The 25796-nt window shown below is 40.6% G+C and overlaps 1 protein-coding gene across 1 annotated transcript in view; it reads left to right on the plus strand.

Annotated features, from left to right (window-relative positions):
- Positions 1-25796, plus strand: part of KrT95D (phosphofurin acidic cluster sorting protein KrT95D) — a 368788-nt gene that overhangs the window by 117551 nt on the left and 225441 nt on the right. Inside the window, exon 4 of the mRNA XM_068225917.1 lies at positions 4128-4253. Coding sequence (XP_068082018.1) covers positions 4128-4253 — 126 coding nt within the window. The remainder of the gene's footprint in view (positions 1-4127; positions 4254-25796) is intronic.

Genomic DNA, 25796 nt, shown 5'->3' on the forward strand with positions numbered 1-25796 from the left:
TATGAAACATTTAGCCAGGCTGGGTAGCTCGGACGGTAGAGCGCTGATCTGAGTTCGAGTTGGTGGATTTGATCCTGGCTCAGTCCGGTGATATTTGGAAGTGTTTAAATACGTCAGCTTCGTATCGGTAGATTTACTGGCATGTTAAAGAACTCCTGCGCGACAACATTCTGGCACCTCGGCGTCTTCGAAAACCGTAAAAGTAGTTGGTGGGACGCAAAACCAATAACATCATTAACTAAGAAATGTAAAGTTCAGTTAAGAACTTCCCATTTTAGTTTTCATATGAAGATACAATAATGTGACATTTTGAACATGAATCTCCCTCTCTAGTATCATGTGCTGCTTTTCATCTATATATTTGCCATTTAAGGTCTGATTCCTTTTGCGTGAATGATCAGCATAGTAGCCTAAGTTTCAGAAGGCCCCGGTTTTAATTCTCGACCGGGTTAAGGATTTTAACTCCATATTGTTAATTCCTATGTTTCGGGGACGAGGTGTTCGTGTTCGTCTTAATACACACGTCTTCATCTACATATATCGCATCGCAGTACCCCTCAGCACTGAAACAGACAATAAATACATAAATACAATAAATACGCACATTTGACATAAGGAAGGGCATCCTGTCGTAAAACTGGCAAATCCCCATAAAGTACCGACCGCAATGAACTTGGGAAAGAAACTAGGAAGGAAGAGAGGATTTGGTGTTTCATCGGCATATAATTGCTGATAACGTTTCGGTACCGAGTTTTCTTCTTAGCTCAGCATTCTTCCAGCTTTGCACTGTGGTTGCTTTCCTGGTTATTATTATTATTATTATTATTATTATTATTATTATTATTATTATTATTATTATTATTATTATTTCGAAACCCACCCCCAATATTCTGAATAAGGTTTCCCGTACTTTACCATTTTCTTACGAGGCAAATGGTGGAACTATGCCTTAAATACAGTAATACAGCCGTTACGTTACCTTAATTAAGGCCACGGCCGCTTCCTTCCCTTCGGATGACGATGATAAGCCTTGAGCAGACCCCTTGGTGCTCTCTCTCTCTCTCTCTCTCTCTCTCTCTCACACACACACACACACACACACACACACACACACACACACACACACACACACACACTCACTCACTCAGAGTGTCTACGGACACAGGCATGGAGTGTCAGTTATGAAACATTTAGCCAGGCTGGGTAGCTCAGACGGTAGAGCGCTGATCTTCAGAGTTCGAGTTGGTGGATTCGATCCTGGCTCAGTCCGGTGATATTTGGAAGTGCTTAAATACGTCAGCCTCGTGTCGGTAGATTTACTGGCACGTTAAAGAACTCCTGCGGGACTGCATTCTGGCACCTCGGCGTCTCCGAAAACCGTAAAAGTAGTTGGTGGGACGCCTTTCCTGTCCCATCGTCGCCATAAGACCTATCTGTGTCGGTGCGACTTAAAACAAATAGCAAAAAAAAAAAAAAAAGTATCCATCCCAGCTGCATGGATATTAGTGCGACATTAAACCGGTAGGGAAAAAAGCTCTGAGTTTAGCTGAGTCAAACTTCGTCGTACAATTTTTAGAGAAGTGAACTAGCACATGCAGACTAGTACATAACTGTCGTGAAATGTGAACGAAGGATTTTGGCACAAGAATTGGTGGTTTCGTTTCACGAGCCGGTTTCTTAACAGACTTAACTGAATTAGACTGACGGGGAAAGAATAGATAGGTTGAGCAAGTATGTGATGATAAAACTTAACTATGTCATTTGTAAAATGTTTGGTGTTGGTTAGTTCACCTAATGGTGAATTACTTTGTGAACTGAAGATAATTTAAAAAAAAACTACTCTTCATCTGCACGTACATATGTATGTAATAATAATAATAATAATAATAATAATAATAATAATAATAATAATAATAATATATTTTTTCATCACTGCGATATCACACACTACATCTATCCCACCAGCTTTGGTGAACAAGACGAGATACTAGAGACAGAGACCAGCTATGGCCGTTAGACTACTAATTAAATACTAGTCACCGGGCTTATGTGGCTTAGAGGGTTAAGCGCTAGCTTTCTGAGAGACCAGTGTGACGGATTCGATCCTTTCTCAGTCTCGCGGGGTGCCGCGAAACTCTGATTTCGAATGGTTCAGTACGCTTCGAACCTCTGCAGTGAGCGAACGGTCATCTGCTTTGAGCAAGGCTGTTATCAATTTGTGCGTAAACAAATGAATTAACTAATACAGTAACCAACAAACATAAATAACAAATGCACGCAATGAACCTTTTACCAAAATAAAGATTTTCTTTGCAAGTTACAATCCAAATAGGTAATTTGACAGTCGAAATATCCATTCACACACACATACGCATGTGAGATACTGTTAGAAGGTTGTCTCTGAGCCCGACTTGGTGGTGCCACAATGACCCGTAGGAGTAGAAAATGTGAGAATTTCTTAATATGCTTCATATAGACTTTTGAATGAAAATTCCAAACCATGATGTTAGATGGCTTTCGATTGACGTAAGCTCACGCGCTGACTGGTGCGGAATGATACGAAATGCATGCTTGGGCTATATAATTACGATATTAGCTATCCGTGTCTTGAGGCGACCAGTCAGGCAATAATAATAATAATAATAATAATAATAATAATAATAATAATAATAATAATAATAATAATAATAATAATAATAATAATAATGACGTGTGGCCTCCGGAGAGGCCTGGTGCAGGTTCTTTCAACTTGACACCTTACAGGAGACCTGCTCGCCTGTGAGGATGGGACTCTATTTATGAAGGTTAAAATGCCCTACCCGGGCGGGAATCGAACCTGGGACCCCTTGGAGCAAAGACCAGCACTCTACCCATTTAGCCATGGAGCCGGTCACCAGTTAGTTAATTTGAAATGGTTTGGAAATGCTCGTGTTATATAATTAGCCACCCGTGTTACTAGGCGAAAAGCCATATCAGTTATTTCACACTAAATAAATAACGGTTCACCTGATCGGAGCAATTCTGGTGTCTTTTGTGCGTCAATAAAAAGACTTAACTAATTCCGTGTCAACTCTGCAGAACATCGCCATGGTCATCAAGGTACTTACTGCCTTGATGCTCATGCGCCAGATCCTCTTCCCGTACACATACAACTGCCAGCATGTGCTGACATATATCAGCGTGGACTCCGACATTCCCCTTCTGCTCTGCGGCGATTTTTCATTGATGTCATCGTCCAACCCGAATTCGTGCGACCTTCTGCCTAGAACGCACCTACTATACATTAACACAGACGATTTTGGGAGGCACTTGCTGGATCTCACCTTCGCCAGGCACATTATCACCGAGACTGTGCGCTCCATATCCTACTTATCGTACTATTGCCCAATACCCAATTGCCCACCACCGCTGCACTCCCTTCCACCCCACGAACAAATAAATTGATTCTGCCAAACCCATCCAGGCTCTCGTTTTTCTTACCGCCCACACACCTTGTCACGCTTAAATACCGAAGACTGTAGAGACGACACACCCTACCCCGTATATGTATTTGGAGCTTATTATACAGTAAGATACCTCTGGCTTAAATCTCACTTGACGGTAAGTGCTTTCTTGTACAAGATCAAACAAAGCCCCTCCAATTTATCTCTCATTTAAAAACTACTTTTATCGAAAGTAATTTACCTTAATTTGCCTGTTACAGTTATACATGTAATTAATTTATTTTTGAACTATTGTAGAGGCATTGGTCACTTGAATGGCAGACGAGTGAAAACGCGTTTTGTCTTGTTTTCTTCTGTCAAGGTGCTCCTAGATTAGTGTCAGGCAGATCTTGGAAAGATTTCAACCGGTAAAACTAGCGATTGCTAAGTAGTGCAATTCTGACCATATTAGCACTTCTTGCAGTTCTGAGGTCAAGAAATGCGGAGCTTTAAACACCTTCATCCTTCTGAGCTACTGGGCTAAGGTGCTCTTTTGTTGTGCCCATTCTGTCCTTCATTTCCTTTTTTAATGAAGTTAATTTTATTTTTGTATCCATTTAACAACTCATTTACCCTCCTGTTATGTTAAAGAAGAAGCTTGCTAATGAGATAGCAGGTGTATTTGACATGGCTTGTTTGTTACAGTACCCTCATTTCCTCAAGAGGGACGGCAACAAGTTGCACGTGATGCTTCAGCGTCGAAAGCGCTACAAGAACAGGACCATTCTTGGTTTCAAGACTTTGGCTGAAGGAGTCATCAACATGTCTCAGGTGAGTTGGATGAATTCTTTCCTCGGAATTGAATTGGACAGATAGTATACAATCGAGGTGTGTGTGTGTGTGGGGGGGGGGGGAGGAGAAAGCCGAAAAAATAGGAAAAATCCTTATCGTTTGAGGCTATTCATTGATCGAACTTCAGCCTCATGTCATAAGACATACAAATAACCATGGTAGAATCGTAATATTCCAGTCCAAGCTTGGATGTAGTTACTGTTATACAGGTTCACAACAACCGGCCTTCTTTGCACAATAAATTGAATTTGAATTATTGAATGCATTGTATAAATTCTGAGCCTCCTTGGCTCAGGCGGCAGCGCACCGGCCTCTCATCGCTGGGTTCCGTGGTTCAAATCCCAGGCACTCCATGTGAGATTTGTGCTGGGCAAAGCGAGACAGGTTTTTCTCCGGGTACTCCGGTTTTCCCTGTCATCTTTCATTCCAGCGACATTCTCCAATATCATTTCATTTCATCTGTCAGTCGTTAATCATTGCTCCAGAGGAGTGCGACAGGCTTCGGCAGCCGGCACAATTCCTATCCTCGTCGCTAGATGCGGGCTTCATTCATTTCATTCCTGACCCGGTGAAATAACTGGAAACAGGCTTTGGATTTTCATTTTGATTGTATAAATTCTGGATAACATAAGGCTTCGATCGAGATATAGAAATCAAAACAAAAACTGATATTTTGCACGAAGTGGATTTCTAACATAAAAACATCTCGTGTGACCTCCGATTCGAAACTCTTTGGCATGTTGTGAAGTGTTGCGTTATCGGCGCTACTTTCACTATCAAAGGATGGATACCAAAGGCTTCCTCAGTGAACAGAATGCAGGCCTTTGAAATGTGGATGAATTGCAGACTGTTCAAGATCTGAAATCTAAATCCTTACGAAACGCAGAACAATGGTCTATTTCTGCCACATCTTCTGAAATGACAAGCACGGTCTCATACGACTGACTATACACTAGAAGGCAAGCGCCAGCATGGGCCGAGATTAACCATGGCGCTGAACTTTCGACAGTTCTTCTCTGATATGGAAAATACAAAATGGGAAAAGATACTCCACAATGGATGCCAATCTTCTGTAAGGAGACGGCACAAGAAGAAGAAGAAGGATAAGGATTTTATGAACATCTGAAGGGAGCAGTCAATTAAGCAGTCAAGTTTACTGTGCATACAGTGTCTGTCAAAAGTTTAAGGACACCATGAAAAAAACAACAACACAAAATTCAGATTTTCTAGCAACACATTTATTGAAAAATTCTACAAAAATTCCTGGAAAGTGCTAACCTTGTTAGTACTCAATGTGACCTCCTTGGGCTTTTCGGCATGCTCTCACTCGGTCTGGCATGGTGTCGATTGACTTCCTGCAGTCCTGGATGGTGATCTCTCGCCACAAGTCAGCTAGATTCAGCTTCAGCTCTTCCTTGGATTTGGGTTTCCCTTTCGCCAACTTCAGTGCCATAGAATTGCATAGATCCTCTATGGGATTAAGATCAGGAGGACGTATTGGCCATGGTAGCAATTCGATATCCTGATCCTTCAACCAGTTCATTGTGAGGCGACTCCGGTGACAGGGAGCATTGTCTTGTTGGAAAAGAAAATGTTCTCCCATTAGCCTAGTGACAGATGGAACCATGACTTCCCCTAAGATTTGCACGTGTCTCTGACTGTCAACAGTACCATCAAACATTTAGAATCCTCAAGGACCATCGTATGTTATGCAGCCCCAAATCATCATCGCCTCTCCTCCTCCTTGAACAGCAGGTGCAAGACAGGCTGGCAGAGACTTGTCTGTTTTGTGCGTCTTACTCGCATTTGTCGTCGAGGATACAATTCGAATCTGCTTTCGTCTGAGAAAACACATCTCCGCTATGCTTCCTTCTTAGCTTTTTTTTTTTTTTTAGGAAAATCGATCTAACCTTTACACATTTCCAACAAAACAACAGTGATTGTTTGAAAAAGGAGGGAATTAGGTGTTTGACCAGGTTTATCAACTCTTGAGATTACAATCTAAGTGACCGTGACAGTCCCAAGTTCATTTGCAGCGAATTTCGAATGCAGGAGAATTTTAGAAAACGGACATTTTCCCTCTGGAAGAAGAAGAAGAAGATAAGAAGAAGAAGAAGAAGAAGAAGAAGAAGAAGAAGAAGAAATCTGAAATAGAATGCGTGAAATGGCCTTCACAATTGTCAAAAATAAAAAGTGATAAGTGCACAGAAATCCTCATAGGTACGTTTGTACCCATTCCAAAAAGCATTGGTACAGCTGCACCCATTCCGGAGTAATTGATTTTTTTCCCAACAAAAGTATGTAATTTTAAAGGTATTTTCATAATAGGAATATCGTAGTGTCACCCATAATTTTAAAGATAGAAATTTGGATTTTTGGCAAAAACGTTCACTTGTGGTAAGCATTTGATTGATGTAGGAACAATATCCTGCATTACTTTAAGGACAGGAGAGAACATTCGGTTTTTGAAGAGGTGTCCTTAAACTTATATTTTTTTTGCTAGTGGCTTTATGTCGCACCGACACAGATAGGTCTTATGGCGATGATGGGATAGGAAGGGGCTAGGAGTTAGAAGCGGCCTGGTGTGAAAATCTTCAGGGCTGCCGACAGTGAGATTCGAACCCACTATCTCCCGGATGTAAGCTCACAGCTGCGCGCCCCTAACCGCGTGGCCAACTCGCCCGGTCCTTAAACTTTTGACAGACACTGTAGTTTAGGTCGTGTGCTGATGAAGAGTTACTACTTATTTACTCTGCAGTCACGGAAAGCTATGTTTATAAAACTGACGTGGAACTGACCCTTGTTAATGAACAGGAAATGCTGGAAACCGTGATTTTGATGCACCAATCGGTTGCCGTCTGCGCGTGTGCATCTCTAGAGTACGTCGCTGTGCCGTTACGTGAGAGTGAGAGAGAGGAGCAGACGTGTTTAGTGACCATTGAATGCTACACAAAATGGCGCTCACGATGAAACAGCGCGTGTTCATTATCGACTGTTACGCGAAGCACGATTCGTGAAAAACCTCCAGCAAAGTCTGCGATGCAAAACTAAGTGGCAAAATGGCGTGAAACGAGCGCTGTAGCGAATAAAAACCATAACTACCCGAAAAGAGTTCGAACACCAGAAAACATAGCTCGACTGAAGGAAAGCCTGGAACAAAGTCCGATGAAATCTCAACGCCATTCATCTGTGGAAGTCGGAATTAAGAGATCGTCGTGTCGAAACATTATTAAAAAAAGGACCTGCATCTGTATCCTTAGAAAGTTGCTGTGGTGCATGCGTTAAAGCGTCCACACTAACCTTAGCGTGTTGAGTTCTGCCGGTGGTTTCTGAGTGAAGTAGAGTCAGGACTTTTGGACCCTCAATTTTTCATTTCTATAGATGAGGTAATTTCCAGCGTCATCTGTGATTTTCATTAGCAAGGGTCAATCCCGCGTCTGTCCTATTATAAATATTTGTCGCTCAATTCTATTTTGCTCACTCGGTATTTGTATTTACACAAATTCAGTAAGGTAAGTAGATGACCATCGTGATCATAAACACAAGAATCGTATAAAGGCGATAAAAAAGGTGTGAGCTATCAGAAGTTGATGAAGAACTTAAGATGCTAGGGATCAACAATATAATAGTTGACTTTTTCTGCTTCTTTCTTTTTCTAGCCTATTTCAACCCACTGCTGGATTTAGTCCTCTTCCATGTGCTTCCGTCGTCTTCGGTCTTGACCCATTTGGAACCAAAGACTTTAATATTACTTACCTAGACTCACAGAGCGCGCTGATGCTATGCGGAATATTGAAGACTTTCGCGCATCGCCGTGTTGTGGGCGCTTCAGCTTTGAATTCATGGTGAGCGCGTGGTAATGTTTACAGTCCCTTGCATGTTTTCGATTTGAATCGTAGCTGTTAGTGGATCTGTTTTAGTAATACATGTGATGAGTGATAATATATTGTCAAATATTTTCAAGGAATGTGGGAGCTGATACATTACTGTAGTTAAATTGATCGACAATATTACGCCTAAAGTTAGGGCTTACGTGTGGAATGGGAAGATATTCACGAGGGTGAATTCGTGTGCAGCCCTCATTTGTATAGATTGCTATCGAAGGGTTCTGGTATTTCTTTTCACATATGACTAGAAACTGAACTGTTCTAAAATAACTTTCAATTGCCATAATCAAGAACTAAATAGGCTATAGAGTGGTTGATTCAGAGAACGTATGGATAGGAAATTTAGAATGTTTAGGCTTCTTCTTTTTCGTGATTTGCTGTCCGGCTCCATGGCTAAATGGTTAGCGTGCTGGCCTTTGGTCACAGGGGTCGCGGGTTCGATTCCCGGCAGGGTCGGGAATTTTAACCATCATTGCTTAATTCCGTTGGCACGGGGGCTGGATGTATATGTAGTCTTCATCATCATTTCATTCTCATCACGACGCGCAGGTCGCTTACGGGAGTCAAATCAAAAACCTGTATCTGACGAGCCGGTCCTCGAACACCTCCCGCTACTAAAAGCCAAACTTCTTCGTCTTCTTTTTCTATCGCTTTTCCCACACCTGTTTGGTCGCGGGTGCGAGCTGTGTCGCACGTGTAGATTTGGCCATGTTTTACGGCCAGATGCCCTTCCTGACGCCAACCCAATATGAAGGCTATAATCACTATTGCGTATTTTTGTGGTGGTTGGTAGTGCAGTGTGTTTTCTGAATATGAAGAGGAAAGTGTTGTGACAAAGACAAACACCTAGTCCTCGGGCCAGAAGAATTAATCAAAGGCGATTAAAATCCCCTACCCGGCCGGGAATCGAACCCGGGACCCTCTGAACCGAAGGCCTCAATGCTGACCATTCAGCCATATGCCATTTCATTTTATTTTTTTCTTGTTTGCCTTTTTCCAATTCATCGGGGACAATTGTTTAGAACTAAACAACTGTTCTAAAAAAGACTACATATTTTTCATAGAGACTGTGTACCGGTATTACAAATTTGATAATCCTGGGCCTGGAATCCGTAAGATATGGTTAATAAAGCTTGATAAAATCCTTTTAATATTAGGGTAAGGTATTGCTTCAAATTATTATCAATTATTTGAAAAATGTCGTAAGTTCTCCATTTGTTCACACTTGCTTTATAATAAAAGAATACAATTGTTAAATACGCTATTCCAGAAAAACCTGACAATATAAAGTCTAAACAAAGATCATTACAATCTTGACAATTCTAGTCTGCATTAGAAGACGCTAATCAAAATAACTGTTTAAATATGATATTAATATTTTTGCTAATGCTTTACTTTCAAATTCATTTACTGTATTCCCTTTCTGGTGTTAATCGTGGTGGCAGGTTAGAGAAAAATTAGAACGGACTTTCAATTTTTTTTTTTTTTTTTAGATAATGTTAATTCAGTTTATAAAAGCTGTTATACAATTATTTAAGAAGATAATATTTTGAGGACGGTTTTTACATCTTAAATTTTAACATTCTTACTAAAACCTAAACCACTCAGAGAAACTCAAACTAACCCTAGACATTCATTTTCAGAAATACACAACAGAGGCAGACCAGCACCAATGTAACGAATATCAGGCAGCATTTACCTAAATCCAAATCAGAAATGATAATTTAACGTCTACTCATCAATTTACGGTATTTCATATCCAAACCAAACCAAACCCCATGGCACAACAGGCCCTAAAGGCCATGGCCTACTAAGCGACCGCTGCTCAGCCTGTGAAGGCTTGTAGATTACGAGGTGTCATGTGGTCAGCACGACAAATCCTCTCGGCCGTTATTCCTCGCTTTCTAGACCGGAGCCGCCATCTCACCGTCAGATAGCTCCGCAATTGTAATCAAATCACGTAGGCTGAGTGGACCTCGAACAAGCCCTCAGATCCAGGTATAAGTCTCTGACCTGGCCGGGGATTGAACCTGGGGTCTCCGGGTAAGAGGTAGACACGCTACCCCTACATCGCGGAGCCGGCATTTCATATTCAGAAAATGATAAAAAACGTATCTGATTCTTTTAGAAAGATTTCTGCAGTCATGTACTTTTTAAACAATCTGTTCAGAAAATTTGGTAAAATTTGCTGTAATGACTTATCAGAGAGGAATCATAAGCTATGTACCTTTCATAGAAAAATTTTATTTCGCAAATTTCCTTTATGTTGATATTGAAGATTACCGGGCGAGTTGGCCGTGCGGTTAGGAGAGCGCAACTGTGAGCTTTGCATCCGGGAGATAGTCGGCAGCCCTGAAGATGGTTTTCCGTGGTTTCCCATTTTCACACCAGGCTGTACCTTAAATCAGGCCACGGCCGCTTCCTTCCCACTCCTAGGCCTTTCCTGTCCCATTGTCGCCATAAGACCCATCTGTGTAGGTGCGACGTAAAACAAATCGTAAATATACTCGTATATAGGCCTATATATTGAAGATAATTGCTATCGATACAGGAGTTTATAAATATTTCATTAATGTGTTCTCCAGTCTGCTGAGAGGCAGGCAAGTTTTATTTGACGATATGTAATCATACATAAGTTGTAGACTGTTGACATTTGCACATGTCTTCATATTTTCAATAAAGCTAAAGTGTAGAGCCTAGGTTTCAATTACAGGTATCTGTTCTGAATGTTAAAACAACTCAGTTACAACATGACCCCTTGTGAGCGACATGATCTAGGCATATATACTGTTTTTTTCTGTTTTGGGGGACTGAAATTCAAATATTTGTTTATTTATATATTTTTGTAGTAGTGTGTTTTTCATTCTTCTCATTCGGTCTCCTAAAGGTTTTTTTTAATTTTATTTTTTTGTGCACCACCTGTAGGCTATCCAAAGGATTTGTGTAGATTCAGTTTTTATACTTTTAATATTACCAGTCTTGATATTATGTATATTTATTGCGTGTGTGCACGGTAGTCGGTGTAGACTGTCATTAATTTACTAGGGCGGGTGTTTTCATATGTACGAAATGTAAGTTAATGGTTGAATTCCATACGATCTCCTCGTCAAGCTGAGGAGTGCCCACAACATGGCGGTACGCGTATAGACATATCTTCCCCAGTCACACGCTTCAGCGCAGTCAGCGGTGTGGGGCCTTGCTTGGAACCAGCTTGTTCCAGCCAAAAGCTTTATGTCATCGAACCATCTCTTCTGGGGTCTTCCAATGCCTCTCTTGTGTTCCCATGGTCTCCGCTGAACAATCCTAGATGTCAACCTGTTGTAGTCTTGTCGAGCTATGTGTCCTACCACCCGGCGAGTTGGCCGTGCGTTTAGGGGTGTGCAGCTGTGAGCTTGCATCCGGGAGATAGTGGGTTCGAATCCCATTGTCGGCAGCCCTGAAGATGAGTTTACGTTGTGTCCTATTTTCACACCAGGCAAATGCTGGGGGTGTGCTCTAATTAAGGCCACGGCCGCTTCCTTCCCACTCCTAGGCCTTTCCTATCCCAACGTCGCCATAAGACCCATCTGTGTCGGTGCAACGTAAAACAAATTGTAAACAAAAAAGTGTCCTACCCATTGTCATTTTAGTCTTGCTACTCTCTCCAGGATGTCTGTTACATTCGTTCTTCTCCTGATGTCCTCTGAACGGATCTTATCCCTAAGTCTGATCCCTACCATCTGTCGCTCCATGCTCGTTGTGTTCGCTGAAGCTTGCTAGCACTTGCCTTAAGAGTCAATGTTTCTAGACCGTAAGTAGTAACTGGCAGCACGCACGTATTATCAAACTTAGTCTTCAGGTTAATTGGAATACCCTTGTTGGTCAGGATGAATCTTAGTTTTCGGAATGCTATCCGACTCATACCTATTCTGTGAGGAAATTCTGCATGTTGATTGTCGTTTTCAAGTTCTATCTTGTGTCCGAGATAGATGTACTCATCGACAGCTTCTATATATTGGTTTCCCATTTTAAGTGGTTGACTCTCGGGGCTTAGTATTTTCGTTTTACCAATGTTCATTTCCAAACCAATCTTAGCAAAGGTAGTTTTTAATTCTTGGATCATGTTTTCTAGCTCTTCTATATTTTCACTTGTGAGCACAATGGCATCGGCAAAACGCAGAAGGTGACTTTTTTAATAGAGGCTAATTACTAAAACCAAAATTTGTATATAAGGCAGTATTCACAGATTTTAGTGGCTCGTTTCCCTGCTGTCTGATAATAATATAATAATAATAATAATAATAATAATAATAATAATAATAATAATAATAATAATAATAATAATTTCGTGTGACTATTATTAGCCTGGTAGACTCTCCGGGGACGGTGGATGGCATTTGCCGTTTATGAGAAACTGTGCTTTATTCTGATGGAGGGTAGTGTTGTGTTTGATTTGCAGAGATGTTAGGGACAGTACAAATAGCCAGTCCCCGAGCCAAGGTAATTAATTTAAGATTAAAATCCCCGATCCGGTCGGGAATCGAGCCCGGGGCACTCCGAACCGAAGGCCACTACATTGACCATTCAACAAAGAAGCTGGACTACTGTCAGCTTAAGTCACAATAACAGCATGCTGAAATACAATATAAGTAGCTCTTTGGTGATAATTCACCAGCTAATTACAGTATTAATTAGATTTATATCACGAGGGAATTCACACAATAGATAATTGTAGAGTATTGATATTATATGAAGAGAAAAGCCCAATATTTTCAATGTACTCGTCAGTGTCAGTACCTGAAGCCAATTTCTGTCCAATGGTATCCAGATATATATATATATTTTCGCAGTGCATCTTGTATCATTATCACAGCCCTTTTAGACGTCTTTTCCATCAAACACAGGATGCGATGTACAAATTTAAATTACTGAATGAGAACTGTTTCTTTGAAATAACAGCGTCATTCCACATGGAGAATTAATTGTATCAAAGGATCGTTCTATTAAATTCATGGCGAACGTATGTTTTGACTTTCCTGACACAATGTAACTGCTAGTTAACAGCCTGTCATTTCTCTTATAACATGTTAACTCTTTGAAAATGTTGCTCGCGTATTCATTATCGCTTTTTTATGCTTATTCTCTTAACGGCAGTCGGTTAGTTCTGCTGTGCTAATGAAGTTGTGACTGGATATTGACAAATACTGTGGAAATTAGTGCTTCATTCGTGGCTGTGCATGGCAGCAGTGGTAATAACTTTAACCCATCCTCGAGAATATGTGCAACTCGTTTGATAATATGGTTATTTAGTGTATATAACTTTAAATACTTGGGCTTATGTTTCGGATAGGGGCCTCTAGACACTTATTTTCTATACCAGCATAGAAAAATATTCATGAAGGAAAATCGAAAGCCACCATTGCTGATAAACTGTCTCCTGAACTTCATCTTCTCATAATCTTTGCCTTTGGGGCTGATAATATCGTCGTTTTGTCCATTTAGCTTCTTGCTGAACGGTCATCGTGGGGGCCTTCGATCCAGAGGGTCCCAGCTCGATTCCAGGTGGATTGTAGCCACGTTTGGTTATTTCCTCTAGTTCAGGGGCTGAGTATCTTAACACACATCATCTGCATAGAAGTCCGACTCGTTGGCTGAATGGTCAGCGTACTGGTCTTCGGTTCAAATGGTCCCGGGTTCGATTCCCGGCCGGGTCGGGGATTTTAACCTTCATTGGTTAATTCCAATGACTCGGTGGTTGGGTGTTTGTGTTGTCCCCAACATCCCCGCAACTCACACACCACACATAATGCTATCCACCACCACAATAACACGCAGTTACCTACACATGGCAGATGCCGCCCAACCTCATCGGAGGGTCTGCCTTACAAGGGCTGCGCTCGGCTAGAAATAGCCACACGAAATTATTATTATTATTATTATTATTATTATTATTATTATTATTATTATTATTATTATTATTATTATTATTATTATTATTATTATTATCTGCATAGAACACATAACACTACCATCCACGATAGATACTCGCAATTATGAATACATCCCTCCACACAGGGTTGGCGTCAGGAAGGGTGTCAGGACGTGTAAGTGGGCTTAGTCCACATTTGTACCAACCCCAGATATCTAGGAAAAAGGTCAGGAAAGAATAATCCCGGTTCTTTGTCTCTTCAAACAACAATCACTATAATATCCACTAACTCTTCTTGTAGCTCGGTTGCTTCGGAAGCGAGTTTTACAACATTTGACAATAAAGTTCGGTGAATTAAGTTAGAACGGTCGATCCGGCAACACTGGCGAAACACAATGCTGCACCTGTGTAGCAGCAGATTTTGACCACCTGTTCCCAACATTGTTCAGTTGAGCATCGTGTGGGTGCCGTGTAAGACCTGTTTGACACAGTGCGTGTTTAGTGCGTTGGTTCTGAACTGCGAACAGAAACATGAACGACCAAAATATCAATGTACAGTTTTGTTTTAAGCTTGGCAAGACACCGAAAGAAACGCATGCGATGCTGGTACGTGTTTATGAAGCTCAAGCACTGTCCTTGAAGTGTGTGTATAAGTGGTTCGTCCGTTTTCGAGAAAGTGTTTCTGACAACCCCCGTAACGGAAGACCGGCGACCGCCGTCAGTGATGAAAACATTGAGAAGGTGAGGACATTAATCATGAACGATCGGCGATTAACTGTGCGCATGATAGCGGATGAACTGCAGATTAACGGTGAATCCGTGCGACAAATCGTTACCCAGAAGTTAGGGAAGAGGAAAATATGTTCTCGTCTTGTGCCACATCACTTGACTGACGATCAGAAGCAGGCACGTTAAGGGCTTCACAGGATTTTGTCGAAACTGCGGATGCGACATCAAATTTCTTGAAATGTATTGTCACTGAGGATGAAACCTGATGTCTCAGGTACGACCCTGAAACGAAACGGCAAAGCATGGATACATGTCATGGAAACTTTGCAAGAAGGCTTCCTTTGGGATGGTGTTCCCCTAAGGCTGAAGTGTCCCCTACAAGAATTGGCCAAGGAGGTTAGATAGACGACAGCTTAGCACACAACATGCGTAGACTCAGCTAAAGACCCCCCTTCCGAGTTCACCAATGCAGACACAGCAACAGCACAAGTTGCTCGGCTTCTACCTAAGGCAAGGGTGCCCCTGGAGGAGCTTTACTCTGCTAAACCCCCACCCCATCAATGAAGTGTTCTACAAGATTTCGCCAAGGGAGGGTAGATAGACAACAGCTTAGAACACACATCATGCCTAGACTCAGCTAAAGACCTTCGAGTCCGCTGACTCATGCTCTCTCAAGTCAGGTACCCCCTTTAATAGCCTCTTTCAACAGTATTCCATAAGATGACGACATCCTATTGTCTGAAGGTGTCAGGTCGTAACGCGTAGCTAGAGGTGGATTGCGCGTGGCGGCCATCTTGCCCACTTGCTACTGTGCCAGTTCCCCAGGAGTTAGTCCCATAAGAGCCCATGTATAGCCGCCATCTTGTCCATTAGACCTTGTGTTGGCTCCGTCTATTTTTTCGTACTTAAAGGGTTGTGATCAGAGCATTGACAAAATATTTTTCGTACGTCTTCGTCGGTCACCAAATTCTTCTTTGTCCTTTCCCTTCTCCTAATTCATTTAGGGTCGAGTCTCCTCGTACTGCGGCGCCACGTGTGCTCATCTTGTGTTGCTACATTCTTGTACTCTTAGTGCGGCTGATACGTAGTCCATGTCACCAAAATGCTGTTTTTCAGTACTTGTACAGGGTCTTGTTACATTCACTTACCTCGGAAAGGCTGGTAATCGTGTGGGCTACTCACTCCCCTTGTTGTATGCAAGTTAGCCTTCACTGCATGACAATACTACTATGTTTGAATGGCAGAAGGAAGCGATATGGAACCTCAAGTGTCCCTCTCCGTCAGTGTTTTTCAAATGGATAGTAGAGAGTTAGCATGGCAAATTCAGGCTTGATTTCTGGCCCTGCAATGAATTTAAGACGTTTCGACTTCGGCTAACATATTGGAGAGAAGGAAGTTAAAACTCCTACCTCGCCCATTCTGGAAGAGGTTTACCTTGATTTTCCGGTTCAGTTGAAAGCCAGAATGGTACCCAGTGTATAGGCTACGGTCATTTCCTCCTCTTCCCTTTTGATTTGTGATTGGTTTTAATGTTGCACTATTAGGGTTTTCAGTGACGATGGGATATTAAAGGACTTGGAATGGGAAAGAAACAACAGTGGAATTTGAACCCACCATCTCCCGAATACAGGGTAACGCTATACAGCTCACACCACCCTGTTAATTCTATCGGTTTTCTCTCCCTATCCCCGCTCCAGTTATTTACAATTGGATATAACAGTTGGTTGTGGGTTTTATTTTGCTGATGGTTTAACGTCCCCTAACACACCAAGGGTTTCGGCGACGCACGGTTGGGAAAGGTGAAGGAAGGTAGCGGCCGTGGTCTTAATTGAATCGATTATTTCAGAAAGCAGTCAAGTGCCAAAAAATAAAAAAAAATGAGTTAATGGCAGAATATGTTACTAAGAGGGTATACGCACATTTTGGTACTGAAACAAGTCAAGAAACGTCCTCCTATAATGGTCAGGCATTACGTTGAATTTCGTATTTAGTTCAGAAACCAGTTAAGTGACACCGCTTGGCTGGTTTCTGCAGTAAACTGCTGGTACGGTACATTTTGTGATGTGCCGCACCTTTCCGGTTGGCGCTGTTCTGAATCCACAATCCCAGCTGTTCAGCTATTTTTATTGTTGTTTCTGGAATCGTATGTTCGTAGTTTTGTGAACAACTGATTCAAAAAGAGTTTCTTTTCTTTAGTGCAGTGTTTTTATAATCGTAGTGACATATCTGAAAGTTCACAAGGCGAACCTGCATCTAAAAACAAACGAGGAGTGGTAGACAAACAAACTCACACGCATACTAATATTCGGAATGCAAGAGTAAAAGGAGAATGTTAAATTTCTTACTCAGGCAAGGAAGTACCTGGTTTGAACCCTACATTATACTTTATTATTGTTTGTTTTAGGTACCTATCAATATCAAGAAGATATGTGACCTACATGCCTTAAAACCTTGCCTGATGGAATATGAATATTTTTATGAGAGCATTTTACAATGGCCTACTACAGAGACAGAATGTGCTGTGGAGTTTGTTTATAAGGATTGATTACCTCCTGTCATGATAAGCAGACATTGCTGATTTCATCCTTTTAATTATTATACTTGTATCAGCAATGCAGTCTAAACCTATTAAAATATTTTCTGTTTTCACAAATGTGGGTTTTATGACAAAATCCTTTCAAAATTCAAGAATTATCCCATAAAAATATGTTTGCAACACTCGTTTATTTCAGAAACCAGTTAAGTGGAAAATTTTTCGGAATTTTTTACAGCAAAGTTAATAAGCACAAAATATTTTTCCTTAGATAAAAAGTATTAAGAGATATAATACTTTCAAGCTAAAATATTAAAACCCCTACCATAACATTTTGTCTGACGCTAGACAGTTTTTTTCATTTTCCCAAACATGACAGACTTGGCGCTTGACTGCTTTCTGAAATAATCGATTCAATTAAGGTACATGACAAATAGCATGGTTCTACTTTCCTAGCGATAAGTACCATTATGAGGGGCCGATGACCTGGATTTTGGACCCGTTTCGACTACAAGCATAATCGATTCAGTATTGTGCATTAGTAGCAGTCCCTTGGTCAGTAATACTACCGTTTAGCGCTAGTTTCTGGGAATGTGGAGCATTGCGGGTCGGATCCACTGATTGTTTTAATTTCACATCCATCCATTCATTCTTCGTCCTCGCTTTTTCGAGTTCTGGTCAGTGGAGGATTATGGATTTTTACATTGTCATCACATTTCGTCTCATTTCGTACCATTAGGGGCCGATGACCTAGATGTTAGGCCCCTTTAAACAACAAGCATCATCATCATCATCTTAATTAAGGTAAAGCCCAAGAATTTCTCACGGAAAACTATCTTCAGGGCTGCCAGCGGTGAGATTGGAACCCACCATCTTCCGAATGCAAAATGCAGGTACGGGATCCTAACCGCGCAGCTAGTTTGCTCGGTCAGTCAGTTGTGGTTCACTTCTGAGGGAGCGGAGCAAAGTCTTCACGAAACATAAAGTTTCCCTGCAGTTTGTCCCGTCTCATTCCGCATAATACAAAAATAATATGATGTTTATAATGCTGAGCAATATATATGCGAAAAAGTCCATTAGGACTGCGTAAGAGGCGTCTGTTTGCCTTCCTTTGTGCTCATACTTCTTTCATACTTTTATTGTGGGCTTCGTTTCTACCTTCAGACCAAGTTGTTCCGGTCTTCTTCTTTGGTCTGTCCTCTTGGTCAACTTGCCATTTGCTAATTTTGGACATGAAAATTACCCGGTTTTGGACATCTGCTGGTGTAATTTGTGCCTGTTTCAGATCAGTTTTCATTTCGCCAATCAATTTCATGGTGTCTGTTTTGTCTTCACTAATGTTTTCATAGAATTCGACTATTTGTTTTGTAAGTCTGTCTGTGCGCATTCTTTTAATGTGTACATAGAATCTTATCCTGCGTTTTCGAATATCACTGTGAATATTTGTGTATTGTTTAATTTCCTGTCTACCTCTGAGTCGATATTGCCCGTCGGTGAGTTTTGGGTCTAGAATTTTTCTTATGATTTTGCGTTCCTTTTTTTCAATGTTTTCAATGTCTGCATTATTATTATTATTATTATCATCATCATTATAGTGCTGTAACTTGGTGCCTTTGCTGGGTAAAACCTCCTATTTACCGTACGCTGTGTCTTCTGGTAAGGGATAGAACAAATTTGTTACTTTCATTGACTTGTCTCAGTTTCAACTTTGGCAATATGGTATGAAAGATGTTATTAAGGCCATTTCTTCATCAGCCTGTCCCTGTGATGAATTGTGTGAAAATGTCACGTATAGGGTCGGTCGGTGCGTGAAATTCAGTGGGTTTGGCAGACCTGATATATATTAGCAACTTCTAAAACTTGTACGGAGGATATAGTAAGCCTACCGAGCACATGACTGTGCGGTTTAGGTCACGTAGCTATCAGCTTGCAGTTCGAGCAACTCTGAAGAGGTTCCGTGATTGCCCATTTTCACACCAGGCAAATGCCGGGAAGTGTCGTAATTAAGGCCACAATCGCTTCCTTCTCACTCGCATTCCTTGCCCTATCCCATCGTCGCCGTAAGACCTGTCTGTGTCGGTGCGACGTAAATATATATACTGTAGCAGGCCTATACGTAATGGTTTGAAGTTTACTATATGTACAGTAATAATAATGATAATACTGTTTATTGATGTCATAATGTTTGAAAAGAGTAACTTCACGACTTAGCTAGTAGGCTGCGCTGAAACAATGAAGGTGATGAAATTTGTAGAGTTACCTATTAGTGGGTGAAGATATGGGACCATGTACTGTTTGTTGATGGAGGGTATAAAAAGAGGAGATTTTACACAAATACTCGGATATATAACTGTATGGTGTAAAATTATGAATGCCGTCAGTTCTGTACAAATTCTGTAGTTGTCGGCTGTGTAGTTCAGCTAGATAGGCTCTGGCCTCCTGTAAATAATATTGCGTGATATGTTAAACTGCGGAAGACACATGTCGTATGATTTAATGACGCGTTAAAAATACTTTTAGGGCAAAATTCTGAGTCAGATGTACCTTAAGACTTCTAATAGTTGAAGCATTTTAATAACAAAGCATTAGTATTAAGTTCCGAAGTGTAGAAACACGTAGAATTTTCTTCCGATCTAATAACATTATGGGCGAAAGCCAAACTTTGTTTGTTTGTTTCTTAGAAATATCTTGTAATAGCGATGGATGAACACCTTCACGGCGGGGATGTTCCTACGATAGCTGTGAGAACGGACGTCTCACTGACGGACCTCAGTATCAAAATGTCACATTTCTTTGTTATTTTACCTGTAAATAACCATCGCTCTTGTTAACGGCAAGTGTGGATATTCCTTCTGTTTGTCTTCTTATAAATTATGTCATAAACAAAGAGTAGTGGGTTTATTGGGAGATATAGGGTCATATGTTTGTGCATTTACTCTAAAGTTCTTGCTCGGGCAAATTCTTTCTTGTCGAGTATCTGAAAGTTAATTATTGTGCCAAAATCTCGTTTGTCTGTCAAAATCAGGGCAACTGCTGCGTTCGGAAACGTGTTGAAAATAGTAACACTCAGTTCGTAAATCTCTCGTAGAAGTACGTGGAGGTTTCATCCTGGCCAGAGAGAAGGCGTTACCTTCGGGGAGGAAAACGAAAACCTTCACTAGGTCCTAGGTTTCATGCATGAAAACGTTTCTCATGTCATAACCCGTTCCCTAATGAGTGTATTGATCGCAGGTATACGCAGAACGAAATCAGTGAATATACATTTTGAACGAACAAATTTTGCTAATTGGAAATTGGAAATTAGTTCTCGATATCATCAGCCAAAATGAATTCCCAACTACAATACCCATGCTTCCATTAGGGGAGTATCAGAGAACATATTGATTAGGGGTGTGAATTAGAGATACGGTACGTTGGTTGACGCCTGTGCAATGTTATTACAAAATTGTGTTTGTTCTTTCAGCAACTAACTTTCATAGTCGTACTTAATAAATTAGATGGTATACTAATAGTCGAAAAACATATACCGTAATGTGCTTGCGAGCCAAATACTCTTGACGATTTTGATCTTTCTCACAGTTGTTCGCTCTGATAGCGAAAATGCAATGCCGTGGTACTATCTGTTAATGGTCGTATATAAAAACTATGCTGGTTGAAACTCCTAGGTCTAACGAACAGTATTTCGGTCAATATTAGCGGCTTGGCCTCAGCCAGAAACCTCTTGTTTTTTATTGACCAGCGAATTGCAAATTGGTCCGATTACCTTGTAACTACCTTGTACCTTCTATACCCACATTACAGTTGGCAAATTAATAATAATAATAATAATAATAATAATAATAATAATAACTAGCAGTTTCCCGCTGGCTCCGCCCGCAATGTACAAAGTATGGTGTTGTTCGTTACTATCCTCACGGATGTATTTGCAAAGTTTCGAGTTAATGAAATAAAGCACATGATCTGCTGTGGTAATAGAATGTAATATTATGTCAACAAAACACTTGAAAATACATCACACAAAGAAATTGAATTAAACGTTCCTTGGAACAACACTACGCACCGAACTGTTAAAAAGTCCTTCAAAGATCTTCGTCATGGAGACAAATGTACTAATAACTTTTCTCAGAATCTACCAATTTAAGTATTTATCACCTCAAAGGAAATAGCTTGATCCACTCAGTGTTTTTAGACGAAAACGAACTGCGTACCTCAATTAGAACGAAAGATATGATTGCTTCAACGAGAAAAAAAGTTGAAGAAATGAGACGTCAAATTGAATGTGCACTCACAACTTTCCTCAGAATCAACCAATTTGAATAGTTAAGAGCTGAAATGAAAGAGCATGATCCACTGAGTGTTCTTAGGTCAAAACGAATTCCGTACCTCAATTAGAACCAAAGATATTATTGCTTCAAAGAGACAAAAAAATTGAAAAATCAAATAATTTGAGGGAGGCGGAAGTTAAGTGATTTATTGTACCTGATGACAAATCTGTGCATGAATACCTTTCAGTTAAAAAAATGAAGGAAATAGACCGGATAGAATGGCCGGACTGACTGAATTTATTTTTCATAAACTTTTTAAATATGTATATAGATAATAATAATACCGGACGAATAAAATTATTATTATTATTATTATTATTATTATTATTATTATTATTATTATTATATGCCTTTGCTGGCAAGATGGTGTGTGCGGTTAGGGCCGCACAGCTGTGGGCTTGCATCCAGGAGATAGTGGGTTCGAACCCCACTGTCGGCAGCTCAAGATGGTTTTCCATTTTTACACCAGGCAAATGCTGGGGCTGTACCTTAATTAAGGCCACGGCGCTTCCTTCCCACTGCTAGGTCTTTCCCATACCATCGTCACCATAAGACATATGTGTGTCGATGTGACGTAAAACAAATTGTAAAAAGAAATAATAATAATAATAATAATAATAATAATAATCATAATACCGGACGAATTGGCCGTGCATTTAGGGCCGCACAGCTGTGGGCTTGCATCCAGGAGATAGTGGGTTCGAACCCCACTGTCGGCAGCTCAAGATGGTTTTCCATTTTCACACGAGGCAAATGTTGGGGCTGTACCTTAATTAAGGCCACGGCGCTTCCTTCCCACTGCTAGGTCTTTCCCAATAATAATAATAATAATAATAATAATAATAATAATAATAATAATAATAATAATAACTTCCTTGGCTTTGACAATATGAAAGTGGCTGAAGTATGAGTGACGCTAGTAATGCCATTCCTTATGCAGCCAGTCCCTGCTATGAATGGTGTGAAAATGTCGCTCATAGGCTCGGTTGGTGCAGGCATTTCAGTGGGCTTGGCAGACTGATGTGCAGTAGCAACTTCTGGCTCGGTGAGGAAAGCAACGGGAAACTACCTCACTTCTCATTTCCCTAGTACGCCTCTTCAATGACACCTAGGCCATCTATGACAGCTAATGGTGAACCTGTTGAGGATCCAACCAGCCTTCGGGCTGAATACCCAACATACATACATACATACACACATATATATACGAGTTTTGTCTGTACATTACTCAGAATTTTTTAAAAAAGATGGTATTTCTGTATCAGTCGTGTCCACAGTAACAAGGAAATGCACTTTTTAATTTTCAGTATTTTCTGTCTGTCTGTACACGCATCACGAGAAAACGGCTGAAGATAATTTAATGACAATCGGTATGCAAAGTCGGGGAACAAGTCGCTACAATCTAGGCCGTAAATAATTTTATTCACGCTGACTGAAATGGTAGTTTAGAGGAAGGCCTAAAATTTAATTCTCAAATATTTGTTATTAGTGGTCCTATCTTAATGAAAATCGGTATGCAAAGTTAAGTCGCTATAATTTAGGCCATAAGTAATATTATTCACGCTGAGTGAAATGGTAGTGAAATGGTTAAATGGAAGGCATAAAGTTTAATTTTCAAATATTTATGTTATTAATGATCGTATCGATAAATACTATATAACTAAAGTGATATAGTACTAGCAGGACCCGCGGCTTCGCTCGCGTGAATTTCGTAAATTAATAAAAGTAATCGTTCCTCGGTACTGTACTAAGACATTATCTGAAAATCCCTAAAGTATAAACATTCACCGACAAATTGAGTTTCATTTCCCGGAAACGCTTTGTAAACCACGTTATTGCCTGTTGGGGCTAAGATGACCATGCAACATAGAACGGTACATATGAGAAACAGTCTTCTTTGAAATCGAAAAAAAAAAAGTAACATTTTCAATTTTTGAGATAGGCTATAAGAATCCCCATAAAAAGAATTTAACCCCTTTACTTTTTTTTTTGCTAGTTGCTTTACGTCCGACCGACACAGATAGGTCTTATGGCGACGATGGGACAGGAATGGGCTAGGAGTGGGAAGGAAGCGGTCATAGCCTTAATTAAGGTACAGCCCCAGCATTTGCCTCGTGTGAAAATAGGAAAGCACGGAAAACCATCTTCAGGGCTGCCGACAGTGGGGTTCGAACCTAGTATCTCCCGAATACTGGATACTGGCCGCACTTAAGCGACTGCAGCTATCGAGCTCGGTCCTTTACTTTTAAAAGAGATTCCAAATGCTAATTTTCGCGTCTGTAACATCATCAGTTTGTGAGATATAAGCATCCTCATTAAAAATTATTCACTTCTTTTATCACTTCTTTTCACCTCCGTTAAGTGCCTTTTCCGAAAAGAAAAAGTATGTGTTCCTGTATTTTTAAAGGACTTTCCAAATACTAAGGTTTTTTTTTTTTTGCTATTTTGCTTTTATGTCGCACCGACAGAGATAGGTCTTATGGCGACGATGGGGTAGGAAAGACCTAGGAATCGGCCCTAGTATCAACAAATCTCACACCCACTTTCCCATATACTCATTCCATAGTCTCGTTTGAATTTCCAATTACCCTCCAGTCAGTGCACAGATTTTTATTGCAACTACTTTCATACAGAAACAGCAAGCAAGATATTGTCTAATAAGAATAGTTATGCTACAATTATAAACTGCAGTTAAACTTATCAAACACTTGATTCTACTTACGGTGCTAATGCTACATTCAACTGCTCACACACATCGACCCGTACACAACAAAACGTTCTTCAAGGAGTGCATGGCCTCTAGGGACATTACTCTTAGAATGGAGTTTCATAAGTGATTTGGGAGTCATTTTCGCGCTCACGTTATTCATCTCAGCGACCCCGAAAACTATGGATTCTACATTAATATTTCACCCCCCTTTCATCCCCACCCCTAGGTGTGCTATTCGGGATGAACTTGACTTCAACAGCATTTTGAGTGTCATAGTTCATCTCAGTGATCCCGAAAACTGTAGATATGACACTAATATCGGTCGTTTTCGATTACTTTTACATTTCATCCTCTCCCCTTGGGCTGGGAGGGGTGTCCTGCCCCCACACTATTTGATAAAAGCAGAAATAAGTTTTAAGGAACACATCATAATCTTCACATACTGTTGGGTAGCCAACCCGCTGATCGGACTTGCCTTGCGGTTTGCTTTATTTATTTTCTTCCCCTATTTTATTTTTCACCCATTAGTGCCGAACTACCAATTAGATTTCGTTCAAACCACTTCATAATCCCTCTCAGATGTAATAAGAACAAACTGTGAAAATTTCAGCGAAATCGTTCCAGTAGTTTTTGAGTCTATTAATTACAAATATACCAACATCCAATTTTATATCGTCGCTCGACCGGTAAAAGGTTGTATTCCACAAAGCTCTTCCTATCAATTATTCTCCTTAAGACTGGTCACGCCTCCCAGCCACGTATGGAAATGCAGTCCTTCAGAACAAATTTGGTTGTGTTCATTTTCCTATGCCCATGTGTAAAGGAAAATAAACCTTACAGTACCGTACTGTACGAATGTACGTTTGCATTACGTATTTACGCACTCCTATTGTACAATGCATGTAAGGTTCATTTTTGTTTAATCGTCGACATAGGAAAACGAACACAACGGACATTGTTCTGATGGACTGCGTATCCATATGTGGCTGGGAGGCGTGACCAGTCTTAAGGAGAATAATGGATAGGAAGAGTATTGAGGGATACAACGTTTTACCGGTGAAGCGACGATATATATAGATTACATTTTCGATCATTTATGTTTATAAATTGTTACCATACCGGCTATGATCAAAGAGATATTCATGAATTTGGATTTTTGTTACTAAGTCCATATCAGCGTCGAGTCATGATAAAATGGGTAAACCGAATTTAATGAAAATCGGTATGTAAAGTCGGAGAATAAGGAACTACAGTCTACGCTATAAATAATCTTTTACCGAGCTCGATAGCCGCAGTCTTGCGACCAGTATCCAGTATTCGGGAGATAGTAGGTTCGAACCCCACTGTCGGCAGCCCTGAAGATGGTTTTCCGTGGTTTCCCATTTTCACACAAGGCAAATGCTGGGGCTGTACCTTAACTAAGGCCACGG

Source organism: Anabrus simplex, chromosome 1 (genome assembly GCF_040414725.1).
Source record: "Anabrus simplex isolate iqAnaSimp1 chromosome 1, ASM4041472v1, whole genome shotgun sequence".
Taxonomy (NCBI): domain Eukaryota; kingdom Metazoa; phylum Arthropoda; class Insecta; order Orthoptera; family Tettigoniidae; genus Anabrus; species Anabrus simplex.